General features: G+C 39.5%; 2 protein-coding genes across 2 annotated transcripts in view; one reads left to right on the top strand and one right to left on the bottom strand.

The window, feature by feature from the left end:
- Positions 1 to 12358, top strand: part of iqgap2 (IQ motif containing GTPase activating protein 2) — a 40701-nt gene that overhangs the window by 19985 nt on the left and 8358 nt on the right. Inside the window, exons 10-27 of the mRNA XM_034691481.1 lie at positions 65 to 228; positions 845 to 932; positions 1093 to 1256; positions 1375 to 1535; positions 2037 to 2161; positions 2347 to 2510; positions 7270 to 7360; positions 8234 to 8401; positions 8555 to 8697; positions 8880 to 9050; positions 9367 to 9450; positions 9619 to 9690; positions 9788 to 9857; positions 10187 to 10395; positions 10592 to 10741; positions 10831 to 10994; positions 11204 to 11428; positions 11752 to 11892. Of these exons, the coding sequence (XP_034547372.1) occupies positions 65 to 228; positions 845 to 932; positions 1093 to 1256; positions 1375 to 1535; positions 2037 to 2161; positions 2347 to 2510; positions 7270 to 7360; positions 8234 to 8401; positions 8555 to 8697; positions 8880 to 9050; positions 9367 to 9450; positions 9619 to 9690; positions 9788 to 9857; positions 10187 to 10395; positions 10592 to 10741; positions 10831 to 10994; positions 11204 to 11428; positions 11752 to 11892 (2554 nt within the window). The remainder of the gene's footprint in view (positions 1 to 64; positions 229 to 844; positions 933 to 1092; positions 1257 to 1374; positions 1536 to 2036; positions 2162 to 2346; positions 2511 to 7269; positions 7361 to 8233; positions 8402 to 8554; positions 8698 to 8879; positions 9051 to 9366; positions 9451 to 9618; positions 9691 to 9787; positions 9858 to 10186; positions 10396 to 10591; positions 10742 to 10830; positions 10995 to 11203; positions 11429 to 11751; positions 11893 to 12358) is intronic.
- f2rl2 (coagulation factor II (thrombin) receptor-like 2) lies at positions 3611 to 6029 on the bottom strand. Its single transcript, XM_034691483.1, has 2 exons — positions 5775 to 6029; positions 3611 to 4999 (listed from the first exon to the last, which is right to left on the bottom strand). The coding sequence occupies exons 1-2, from the start codon at positions 5836 to 5838 to the stop codon at positions 3948 to 3950; spliced, it is 1116 nt and encodes a 371-aa protein (XP_034547374.1). The 5' UTR covers positions 5839 to 6029; the 3' UTR covers positions 3611 to 3947.

Genomic DNA, 12358 nt, shown 5'->3' with positions numbered 1-12358 from the left:
TATACATAATAACATATATTTTAACCTTAATGGAGACTGTTATCATTTTGTGTTCTGTCTAAAGTCCAGGCAGCAGTCAGGCAGGTGAATGAAGCGGTGTCGTCCCAGGATGAAGTTGCTCTGTTGGCTGCACTTCGACTTGAAGCTTTGGCCCTGCTGGGTGTTCAGGAGTCAAACAGTCTTTGGTACCTGGAACATTTTACCTCCTACTGTCAACACACATCCAAGGTACAAGACTCAGAATCTTATGAACAGAGTTATTCATTCTGATAATATAAAGATGTGGAGTATTATCATTGTGTTTCTTATGGTGTCTCTGTTTGTTATTTGTTTTTAAGCTTTGTAAAGCACTTTGATGGAAAGCGCTCTATAAATAAAATAATAATAATAATTATTATTATTATTATACAACAGATAGCCTGTACAGGATAACGAAAACATAAAAGTACTTCATTTATGGTTGAACACAAGCTGCAGTAGATATAAATAAATTGATAGGAACGTTTTTGAATAAGTGTCTGGTATTGGAACCAATTATATACTTTTTAGTTGAGGAATTTGGCAATATTGTCCTTCACTCCCTTTCATAAAACAGAAAAGATCCACTGGCTTTTTAAGTTGTGAGCACACAGCAGTCACCGGCTGAACAATGGTAGTGAGGACACTGATGAAAGGACTCTAGACGTAGAGCTTTTGTGCTGATAGTACTCGGAAAGTAAAGACAGCAACAAAGGAAGAATGAGCCCTGAGAAAAAGAATCATCAGCAACAGTCACTTCATGGTTGAAATGCTCGGTAACCCTAAAATCTGGTGGTATTCAGTGCTGTGCTCTGATGTTCTTCAGGATGGCGGGAGGGCTGTGATGGTGGACAGAGAAGAGATTCAGAGAGTTGTCAGCTCTTGTAATGACTTTGCTGAGGCAGAGAAACGAAGTAAGCACCTTTTGTTACCGACCATAGAGTTTTATTAGCAATGATTAATTTCTGGTCAGTTGAAAGTCGCATTTGTTCCGATAGCGTACTATACAGGTACTGATACTTTTACCACATTTTTAAGCCAGACATGACTGATTGTGATTATTTTCTTGTGCAGAACTTGATGCAGTTGCAGCGATCAATACAGCCATTCGTCTTGGGGATGCTGCACAGACAGTTGAAGAGCTGATGAACCCCGAGGCACAGCTACCGATTGTCTATCAAACTGCTGCCAACCTCTATCAGGCTGAGCTCTTTAGTTTGCAGCTGCAAGGGGGGCGGGTGAGACATCATGTTTCAGAATATTACATTCTTACAGACATCTGGTATATCTTTGCTAACCATATTCTGCAGTTAAATGTCACTTCATGCATGTAATTCAGATGTTTATGTTTATTAGTCTGGCTTGAGCCACGAGGAGCTGAGTGTAGCTGTGGAGATGCTGTCAGCTGTGGCAGTGCTGAATGAGGTGCTGGACACCAAAGATCCTCAGGCTGTGATCGAGCAACTGACGGACTCTCCTCTGGGCTTCACAAACATGGACCAAGACAACCTCAACAGGTAAAATGACAGCAAACTACAGGTAGCTGTGGTCTGGTGAGGAATACTAGATGGTACTGATGGTGTATAGATTAAATGTTAGGAACACTCATTGTTAAGCAGCATTAACCAATGGGGAAGAAACTTGGTAATAGTAGATTTTATGTTTTCTTTTGGCAAACATTTGTGTTTTAGTATCATTTTCAAGATAACTAACTCTCCCCCAGTGGTGTTTCTGTAGATAATCTCAGTCACTTAATCCTCCTGCTGTCATTTCTGAACATGTAGATCTTTCTTCCTTTCTTCTTTAGAGTTACTTTATTTAGAAATACCCTCACAAATTCACTTGTGGTTTTTAAAACAAGAACTGAATTTGATTTAAATGTTGTAGGTCACAACTTCACTGTCAGTCTCTCTCTACTGACAGTTTGCAATTACTAGGGTGACGGATCAGTTGATGGCTTGTGGTTAAGTGCATTTCATGAAACCAAGTTGAACTTTTTCAATGGCTGTTTCCATCAGGTATGCTGACACTCTTATCAAAGAGCGAGAGGACGCTCTTGCCAAGGGCCAAGAGTTTCTCACCTGGAATGATGTTCAAAAATGCATCGACACAGTTAACGTCCAGGTTCACGAGGAGCATGAACGTAAGGAAGTTTTAAATATTTTGGTTTTGTTTTGTGTAATGTAATTTTTGGGTTATTGAGGACTTAAAGAATCTTGGACAGGTTATAATTTAATTGTATTTCAAAAATAAAGATTTGTAAGCACACATAATTAATGAACACAGTGCCTGAACTAGAATCAAATGGTTCTTATCCTCTGCCATCAGGTATCATAGCTATAGCTGAGATCAATGAGGCACTGAGCTCTGGCGATCATCAGCAGACTCTTGCAGCCCTGCTCCTCCCAACAGCCAAGTTAACAGGGGTGAACCCAGCCACAGCCAAGCACTACCATGATGTCCTCCAACATACAAAGCAACTCCTCTGCCAGGTACTTTGACTCTAACTTAAGTTGATTTATATACATATTATGTATCCTCAATTTGCACAACATGAACACAACCTTTATGGTACAATATTTATGATGTAACCTCATGTGAGAGTTCTGGGATTATTATTTTTATTTGACCTGAACATCAGGCTTACATTAGGGATGTACACTTAATCGATTTATCAATTGATTGATTGTTAAGAAATTACTCGAAACCCACATTTTTGTTTTCAATTTTCCGTCACGTGGAACAAACATCATGTGGTCTCATATTACATTCAGCTATCAGGGAGATGTTTTAAGTTTCTCTGTGAATCAGCTGTTAAAGGTGTTGCACATAGCGAAGACGCTCAGGTGGGGGCTGCAGCTGAGTGACAGGTCTCCACGTGCGCTTTTTAAAGAGGATCAATGCGCAACTGCTGCTAACAACAACACAAAGGTTGGCAACTTTAAACAGGAAATTTCCCCACCTTCCACCTTTGGATACAAAGCCAACAGACTGTTGGGAATTGCTAGTGCACTATGTTTGCAGAGCAGCAACATCAGAGCCGTCTGAACTTTTCTGCAGCTGGACTGATTATGACCCGGTTGCGCTCCCGGCTGACTCCTTACCGAATACACATGTTTATTTCTCTCAATAAGAACGAGTAGGCAGAAAACTGGACACTGTGAGTCTGAAGTACTTTTTGTTAGAATCCTGAGCCTTCACATTAAGACTATGTCCACTGAGAATATTTTTATGAGCCTGATTGTTGATAATCAGTGTTAAACATGAATCGTATTCAATACTGTCAGTTATATGCATTTTGTTCCTGTAGAAAATATAACTTAGGAGGAAAAAAAGTATTTGGCCTTGTTTTTGACATAAGAATAACATTTTTTTTGTTTTTTATTGATTAATCGATAATTGATCGTTAACATTTCCAAAAATCGATCCCAGAAAATACTTAAAATGTACATCCCTAGTTTACATACCTGGAATGTGATAAAGTACAGTACAGTACTGCATCATAACAAAACTAAGAGCTAAATGCTGATGACTTTTATGTACATATAATATATGTAACTCAAAATGTCAAAAGTGGATTCAAACAAAAAGACACATTTATTGCATTTATTTCCGACTTGGAATAGAAACACAAAAGATATTAGCTGAACACAGATTCTGACTCTGTTTCATCAAGCCAATCTAAGATTTTGTTGAGGTGAAGAAGTTTCACATTTTAACTGTTACTTTCCTGACCCTGATATTCCTTCAGATGTGAGAACTGGCTCACGTAGCTTGGTTTTGTTTTGAATCATACTGATATTCCAGCATCACTCTCTTGAAATCAGTGTCAAGCTTCAACTTGCTTTGTTTTGGGCGTGTGCTTCCTTACTTGTTCCTTACAATTGTCCTCAAGAAGGTGTTTTTTTTCTGTGCACTCATAAATAGTCTCACATCCTCACAGCTGGCCTTTGAGGTGTCCCATGGAGTGATATGAATTGTAGATCTGAGGCTGCCGTCTTGGAAACGAGCATGCACAGGAAAGGGTCCAGACAACTGTGGAAGCTGCAAAGACACACTGCTACTCTGTAGTATCCATACAGTCTGTCGTCCTCGTTCAAAAACAGGCGGATGTAGTGGGCGATATGCAGGATGCCACTTGGCAAGAAACACATCACAAAGATGATGAAGACCAGAGTGCTGACCCTGATGAATGGTTTCCAGTCACAACGAGATTGTCCTAGGTGGTATACTACTGCTGCATGAGCAAATACACAAATCAGAAAGGGCACGATGAAGCCTGTGAAAACAAGCATCAGTCTGTATGGCACCAGTAGTGAGTGAGGTTTTTGTTCTAGAGGAAGTACATCATGGCAAGTGGTGATCCCAAGCTGGGTAATGTGGTAGCTCTGCCTGACCATGAGTTCAGGTACGATAGCTGCCACAAACATGAACCACACGATAAAGCATGTCCACACAGCCAGAGTAGTCTTAGCCAGCCTTCTGTACAGAAATGGTTTGACCACAGCCAGGTAGCGCCGCAGACTGATGCATGCTATGGTTTGAGCAGAACAGTAAACATTACCATAAAACAAGGCCGTGATAAGCCGGCAGGAGATCTCCCCAAATATCCAGTTATTTCCGTTGAAGTGGTAGTGAACCCGCAGTGCCTGGGAGAGCAGGAGCAGCAGGTCCGATAAGGCCAGGTTCAGGTACAGAACTATTATGGAAAAGGACTTTGCTCTGAGTCTGAGGAAGGTCAGAATGTAAGCATTTGAGGGGATGCCCACCAGCATGGCCAGGATGTAAGATAAAGGTATGACCCAGGTGCTGAAAATACTTTTGGTAAAAACTGCCACTGGGTCCTCTAGGTTCACATCCAGCTCAGGGTCTGTGCTGGGATAGAGCAACTGGTTTGTGTGGTTAAGTGTGTCTGTCCTTCCCCTAAAGGTTTTTGGTTCAAAAGCAGTTGAGTTTTTGGATTTGGTCCTGGTTCTGTTTCCTGTAAAGGGGTAGGAAAAAAACGTTCATTATTTTAAAGTAACATAAGTTTTGCTGTAATAGTACATTTTGAACTACATACAAGCATGTCGGAGAAACTGCAGATACACTGTTTGATGTGTTTAGTGTTCTGTTGTCTATCGTTGAAGACTCAATAGTTATGTCTTGTTTTTCATAAACAGAAATAAGAAACTGTAGTAAGAGTATGCTCTCTTAAAGGTACAGTGTGTAGTAATGGTAATAATTAGCTCTATCTAGCAATTAGATTCAGGATTGTTACATTCCCGTTCTCACCACTCTGGTCATGGAAGCGATGGTGGCCTTCTAGCAGTCACTCTCTAAATCCAAAAACACTTCTGTTACTAGTGGTCTGCTGTGTGCCTAGGTAGAAGCATGGCGGTGCAAGATGGCAGCCTCTCTGGAAAGGGACCTGCTACTTATGTAGACATTAAAAGCTCATTCTAAATCAGAGTCAGGTGATTACCACTAATTTAAACATACTTAGGAATATTATATTCCATGTCTAACAAGTCTTCTCTGCTAAATGCTGCTAATTACTACACACTGTACATTTTAAATATCATATTTCAAGTATGTTAGATTTGTGATCCTTTATTGTATTTACAGCTTTGCCCAAAAAAATTGAGGACTTTGTTATGCACCCCTTATTCGGGGAATGAGACCTTAACCACTCACATAATGTGCTAACTGGAATGACTTGAAATCAATATACTTATCCTTAGCTGTTAACACTGTTAGTTTCTGAATACACTTACCATCATGCTGGAGGGTCTGCGCAGTCATTAGACAAATGAGTAGACCTGGCACAAGGTTAACCATGTCACCAGGCTTCTGTATTCCAGACTTCGTAAAGTTTGCTTGTCCTCACCCCTCTCTGTGACGCTTCTTCTCAGTAAATGAAGGAGTTTTCCATCTGTGAAATTTGCTGTTTTGCATCTTTGCAGAGCAACAGTATAGAGCTGATAACGATGTTAACTGAAGCTCAGCTTCCCTCTTCTGTACGTGGGGCGCTTATGTGTTTGCACGGAGCAGTGAGCACATTTCCTGTCCAGGCTTGAAAACTAAATTCCCCTCTGCCTGCGTCAGTTACTGCCCACTGACTCACCAGGGAGGGAGGATACCACTCAAATGTTCATCAGCTGCTGCAAATTATTAAAAATGACTTTCACTTATGCTACGCTAAGCAATTTCAGTGTGATATAGGTCACTATGTGGTGTACATATTTGTATATCTATAAGGGAGTAAGTAGTGTTATTGGTCAACCTTGCTGGAGTAATGGACTCACTATTGTAACAGATGTTTGGCAGTATTTTAAGCTGCCTCATCAGCTTGAAAATGTATCCTGTTCTTTCAACACTACTGCACTGTAGAGCAATTAGATCAATGGAATCCAGTATGGGAACTGGATAATGTGTTCAAGATGGTGTCTGTTTTAAAAATGAGAGAAGATTAGTCTGCATAAACTGGTTTGGACCATAAAACTTTACACATCTAGCTATCACACATAGAAAAGAACATATCATTTGAAATTATCGCTGAAGACTAACAGCTGTAGATTTTTTTTTCCATTTATGACAGTACTGAAACTATCCTGACCTGCCACTCTCCTAATACATGGAGGATTTGCTGGTAAATCTTTGGTCAGAAGCAGTTATAAACAAAGAGGTTGCTAATAGTCCGTTTAGTTTTTTTAATGGCAGCTTCCTTCCTGTTGGCTCAGTGGTCAGGAATACGCCCGATTCCCCACCAGAGTTGTCTAAAATTAGCCTGAGAACAACTACAAAACTCCACCTGAATAAACATTCTCTGTGGCTGTTGTTATATGTTATTTTTTTCTTTTTTCCTTTTTTTATTTTTGTACAAAGTGGTTGATTTAGTTGGGGTGCAGATATGTTTTTAGTCTATCACCAACAATTTATCTGGCATGTTTTGTTTTTCTTGAGATCTTACCTTCGGACAGAGGGGGAATGGTACTGTCTGTTATTTGCTGTTGTTTGAATTGCACCAGTTAACACGTCAGTGATCAGTAATTCTACAAACTTGACCTGCTGCAGAGGACAAAGACTGCATTTTCATAAAGTCCTCACAATCTTAACTTGATGAGTTATACCATAACTACAAGAATCTTCCAAAATAATGTAATTTTCTATCAAGTTAGGATTGAGAACAGTGCGTTGTATGCTTGAGGAGTTCTTTATTTTCTTCATGCTGAAAAAGAGAAGTGACCTTGTGCTTTAACCTGCTTTTAGAATTCTGGAGATGAGTCTGCTGTTCTGTGGCTGGACCAAATCCAAGAGGCCATTCACACAGCCAACCAGGATGAAGAGGAGGCTCTCACATGTATGCAGCACTAAGATGTTCTCTCCTATCTGGCAGTTTAGCCTGTTTAGATTTGTCATACCAAAAGATTCTGCATATTGTTACTTATTGTTTCTTGAGAATTTCTTGAGAAATGTATGTATTGCTACACAGAAAGCTCTTGTTATCAAGGATTTAAAATGCAGCAAAGTGAAATGTTTGGTTCTTCCTTTGTAAAAACAAAATACTCTAAATTGTACGGGGCGCCATGGGTCAGGATATCTTATTTTGGTACTAACGGCGCCCAATGCAAATTCACATTGCCGCCTAGTGGAAGTACCAAAATAAAAGCATGATAAAGCGATACAGATATCCCAAACATAGTCGGTCAGTACTGACCCCTACGGGTTATAGCCAGACTGCCCTCCGTAAAAATGCTGGAGAGGCAGTTTTGGAGGCCATAAAGGGGTTTCACAACGCTCTGAGACAATACTGACTCAGTCTATGGTACGGACAAGTTGCTATTGCTAAGTCTGTATTTCCGCTAGGCGGCAGTGTGAATTTGCATATCGGCTAAATATTTAGGATTGCAGAGCAACATTTAACATTTATATTTATATTTAACATTTATATTTACAGTGTTACAATGTCATTTAGCAGACGCTTTTATCCAAAGCGACGTACATACGAGAACAAAAACAACACAAGCAAAGATATTTATATTATATTATATTTATATTTAGCATTTGGATTTAACAATGATTTTAACTTAATATATTTTTCACAAAAAAATTTAATGTAAAGAAGATCACAAATATTCCTCTAAATGTGCTAAAAAGTTACTTAAAAATTCACTCTACATTTTGATGACGTTTTGGAGCTGCTTATCTATTGTAATCTTATTCACTTTGCTAGTGGCTGGAGCAGTAGCTGAAATTAACAGGACAGTGGCAGAGGGGGACCCTCAGAACACACTGCAGGCTCTGCAAGTTCCTGGTGCAGGACTGAGAGCAGTGCTCTCTGAATGTGCCGACACATACCATACTGAACTGGCACAGAGACAAACAACCAGTGCCACTGATGGTAATTTAACCTTTATGCACCAGTACTATAGAAAATGATGCTCAGTGTCTAAGAAAGTAAAACCTGCATCATTAGAAGAAGCTGGGTTTTTTAAATGTTCTACTCATAATATTGTTCACTATATCTGACGGAGCCCTTTCTACTTTCATTCAGGCAGCACTGACAGTGTGTGGGTAAAACATACCATTAATGACAGATATGACTACTACTATAACCTGGAGACTGGACAGGGCACCTGGGAGGAGCCTGATGGATTTGAACACAATGGTGGTCATCTTGGTAAAGAGGAAATCCAGGTACCCCCTGCTGCACTGCATATTCCACTGTTCATTTTGTAATGTTGTTGTAGAGTATCTACATGGATGGATTACCAAATACATAATTTTAGTAACACTAGGTATTTGATCCAAAAATGTTCTCTCTGTGTCGGCACTTTATTTCTACACGAATAACTTGCTTACTTCTCTCTTTCTCTTAGAATGTTGTCAGCTGTGTGAGTGCAGAATATAACAGGGAACAGTTATGGTTGGCCAATGAATCCTTGGTGACCCTGCTGCAGGCGAGGATCAGAGGTTACCTGGTCAGGAAGAAGCATCGCAACAGGATGGAGTATCTGCACCAACAAGAAACACAAGTTGTCAAATTGCAGGTAGCATATTCCTCAAGTTTGAACTTCAAATAGTGTTGCTGTCAAAATTCAGATCAACTCCAGTGATCACTGCGGTTCCCTCAGGGTTTTGCAGCTCTGATTCATTTGACAGTTTTAGATTTAGATCAACTGTACGTTTTTATTCTGTAATTATTATTGAATGAAAATCCCAAAACATAAAATCTAAACTTAAAATAAATGAAGAAACATCAATTAGCTCAGCTAGGAGACTATGCTAAACAATGCTGTGGTGTCATTGATGTTAAACAAACCATTTTTCACAAAGTTGTGATTTTTTTTCCCCTTTCTTTCGCAGGCTTGCTGGAAAGGTCACAAACAGAGGAAAATGTACCAAAACAGGATGAATTTGCTTCAGGACAACGTTACATCTGTTGTGAAGGTGCTAAATTGGTTGCCCTTGTAGAATAAAAGGAAATGGCCATTTAAAAGGCCATGTGACTTACAACAAGCAAAACATTTAAAACACTTTTAAAATGAATTAGCATTTACTCAACACTGAAAACACAGTTACCTACCAAACATCTGAAATACAACATTTTTGTCGTAGATCCAGTCTTTGGTGAAAATGTGGAAAGCCAAACGTCAATACAATCAAAGGTTGCAGTTTTTCAAAGAGCATGTGAGTAGCTCCAAAGTCAAACAACATCACTGAGCAGCTTCATCTGTTTCTGTTGTTTGTTCCATGTTATGTTAGACTCACTTTTATCTGTGTTTAGGAGAAAGACATTGTGAAAATTCAGGCTTTTCTTAAGGCCAACAAAGCCAGAGATGACTACAGAACACTGAGTAAGGAAAAAGTGTATTTTTTATTTGATTTAAATAACATGTCTCTATAGTGTTCATATTACATTACTGGTTGGATATTTGTTTCCTTCTTTTAAGACTGCAGCATCACTGTTTTTAAGGTCATGTGAAGGTTAAGTAACTGATGAACTCAGGGGTGAAATGTTAGACTTCTAATCATGTTTTACAAAAATCTCCTCTGTGTAAATATTTAAATCATTCGTAGGCATTCATTACCATTCTTAAATTATCGTAACATGATTTTGAGATATGTTTGAAGGTATAAAAGTCCACAATATAGTATCTGACTTTCCTTCTGTGGTCAATTTCAGCTGGAGCCAAAGATCCTCCTCTGTCAGTGGTGCGCAAGTTTGTCCACCTGCTGGAGCAGAGTCCCCTGGACCTTCAGGAGGAACAGGAAGTGACAAGGCTGAGGGAAGAAGTGGTCACCAATATTCGCTCCAACCAGCAGATGGAGAAAGACTTGAACCTGATGGACATAAAGATTGGACTACTGGTGAAGAACAGGATCACTCTTCAGGTTTGCATCACCTTGTTTTTATGTGACCAAAGAAAAGAAAAGCATCATGTGTGATGATGGTTAACATAATTTATAGTTTGGTAATGGCACAGGGTTCAGTCAGAGGTTGCTAACAACTGTGATTACATTCATGTGATTATATCTTGTCCTGTCAAGTGTGGCTACGTAATTATTTGGTGCTTGCTTCTTTGAAAAGGATGTAGTGTCCCATAATAAGAAAATGAAGACCAAGAAAAAAGCAAGTAAAGATGACTTGACCACAGGAGACAGACTGGGTATAAAGGGCCTAAATAAAGGGAAAAGAAGGAAACTGGAGGCCTACCAACACCTCTTTTACCTCCTGCAGGTGATTCAAAAATTATTTTCAAACTTAAACAACATAATACAACTTTAATCAGTGCAAATCGATTGAACTACTTCTCTGCTCCCATCTAGACCAATCCACCATACTTGGCCAAGCTGATTTTCCAAATGCCTCAGAACAAGTCAACTAAGTTTATGGACACTGTGATCTTCACCTTGTACAATTACGCCTCTAACCAGAGAGAGGAATACCTGCTGCTCAAACTCTTCAAGACAGCTCTGGAGGAGGAAATCAGGTGAGACCTGCAGACTTACTTATTTGTTGATAAGTGTTTTTTGTTGTCTTTCTCTTATGTTTATTATGTATTCTGATTAATACATAACTGTAAGAACCTGAGATGATTTTGAATTACAACAACAAATGTACACCAAATTTTGCGTCCGATATGTTGTTTTGTTAACAGCACAGATAAATACTTATCAAACCTCCTCCAATGTTTCACAGTTCTAAGGTGGATCAGATCCAGGACATAGTGACGGGGAACCCAACTGTCATTAAGATGGTGGTGAGCTTCAACAGAGGTGCCCGTGGCCACAACACACTAAGACAGCTACTGGCTCCTGTGGTCAAAGACATCATCGACGACAAGAGTCTGGGCATCAACACTAACCCAGTGGACGTGTACAAAGCCTGGGTGAACCAGCTAGAGACAGCTACAGGAGAGGCCAGGTACAGGCAAATGGCGTGCTCAGAAATGATGCAGACAGTGGTGGTGATTAGTCAGTATGGTCAGAGCTGTACTGTATTTGGTCATTTGATGTGTTTAGCTGCTCTTTAGAACTAAGTTTCTGTTTTCTAGGGTTTAGAAAGGGTTAAAACTTCTGTTTTTTTTTGATGAACACAGCATCAAAGAAAACCTTTAAAATTGGGATTTTATAAAAAAATACAACTTTCTTTACCAAGCGTGGCAAACACACAATCTGCTATATAAATGGAAAAGATCAACCACATGCACATCATTGTTTTCCACTCTTGCTGTCTCTGCTACACAGCAAGCTGCCTTATGAAGTAACCCCTGAGCAGGCCATGTCACATGAGGAAGTGCGTAATAGGCTGGAGGCATCCAGTCAGTCACTGCGGGCAGCTACAGATAAGGTCCTGAACTCCATTGTGTCCTCGCTGGATAATATCCCGTAAGTTTCAGGACCTGTTGAGTGTCCCTTTCCGCTTTGTGCTCTTTGTGACAGTCACATTGTTATTAGCATGATGGTCAGTTTGTTTTGCTGAATCGATTTTAACCTGTCCCTGTTATTTTGCCCATACCCTGTGCATGCTTTTGTTTACTCTGTTTGTGAAAGTTTTTCTAGTCAGAGAAGCAAGATGCTTTCAAAGTGCTTCAGGCTTGTAACTAAAATCTTATCCCAGTTTTTGTGGTGAAAAAACAAGTGTTGTTAAGCTGATTTCGATCTCTATACGTTATTTTTTTTTTAAACATTTATTAATTTATGTTTGATCAATAAAGCTAGCATCACAATTATGATATCTTACAACCTGACATGATCATTTATGTACTTTGGCATGCCAGTAGCCTCTCACTCTGGTTGTCAAGATTTATTGCATGTTGGTGCCTGGGGTCTCATTTATAACAGAGTGCGTATA

The sequence above is a fragment of the Notolabrus celidotus genome, chromosome 9, assembly GCF_009762535.1.
Source record: "Notolabrus celidotus isolate fNotCel1 chromosome 9, fNotCel1.pri, whole genome shotgun sequence".
Taxonomy (NCBI): Eukaryota; Metazoa; Chordata; class Actinopteri; order Labriformes; family Labridae; genus Notolabrus; species Notolabrus celidotus.
This window is presented reverse-complemented; position numbering and strand designations above follow the sequence as displayed.

What these genes read in the sequence shown, in the direction of transcription:
- f2rl2 (XM_034691483.1), bottom strand. Translation starts at nt 5,838, where the DNA reads ATGGTTAACCTTGTGCCAGGTCTACTCATTTGTCTAATGACTGCGCAG. An exon ending in GCAGACCCTCCAGCATGATG is followed by an intron (nt 5,000 to 5,774) that starts GTAAGTGTATTC and finishes ACCCCTTTACAG; the next exon opens with GAAACAGAACCAGGACCAAA.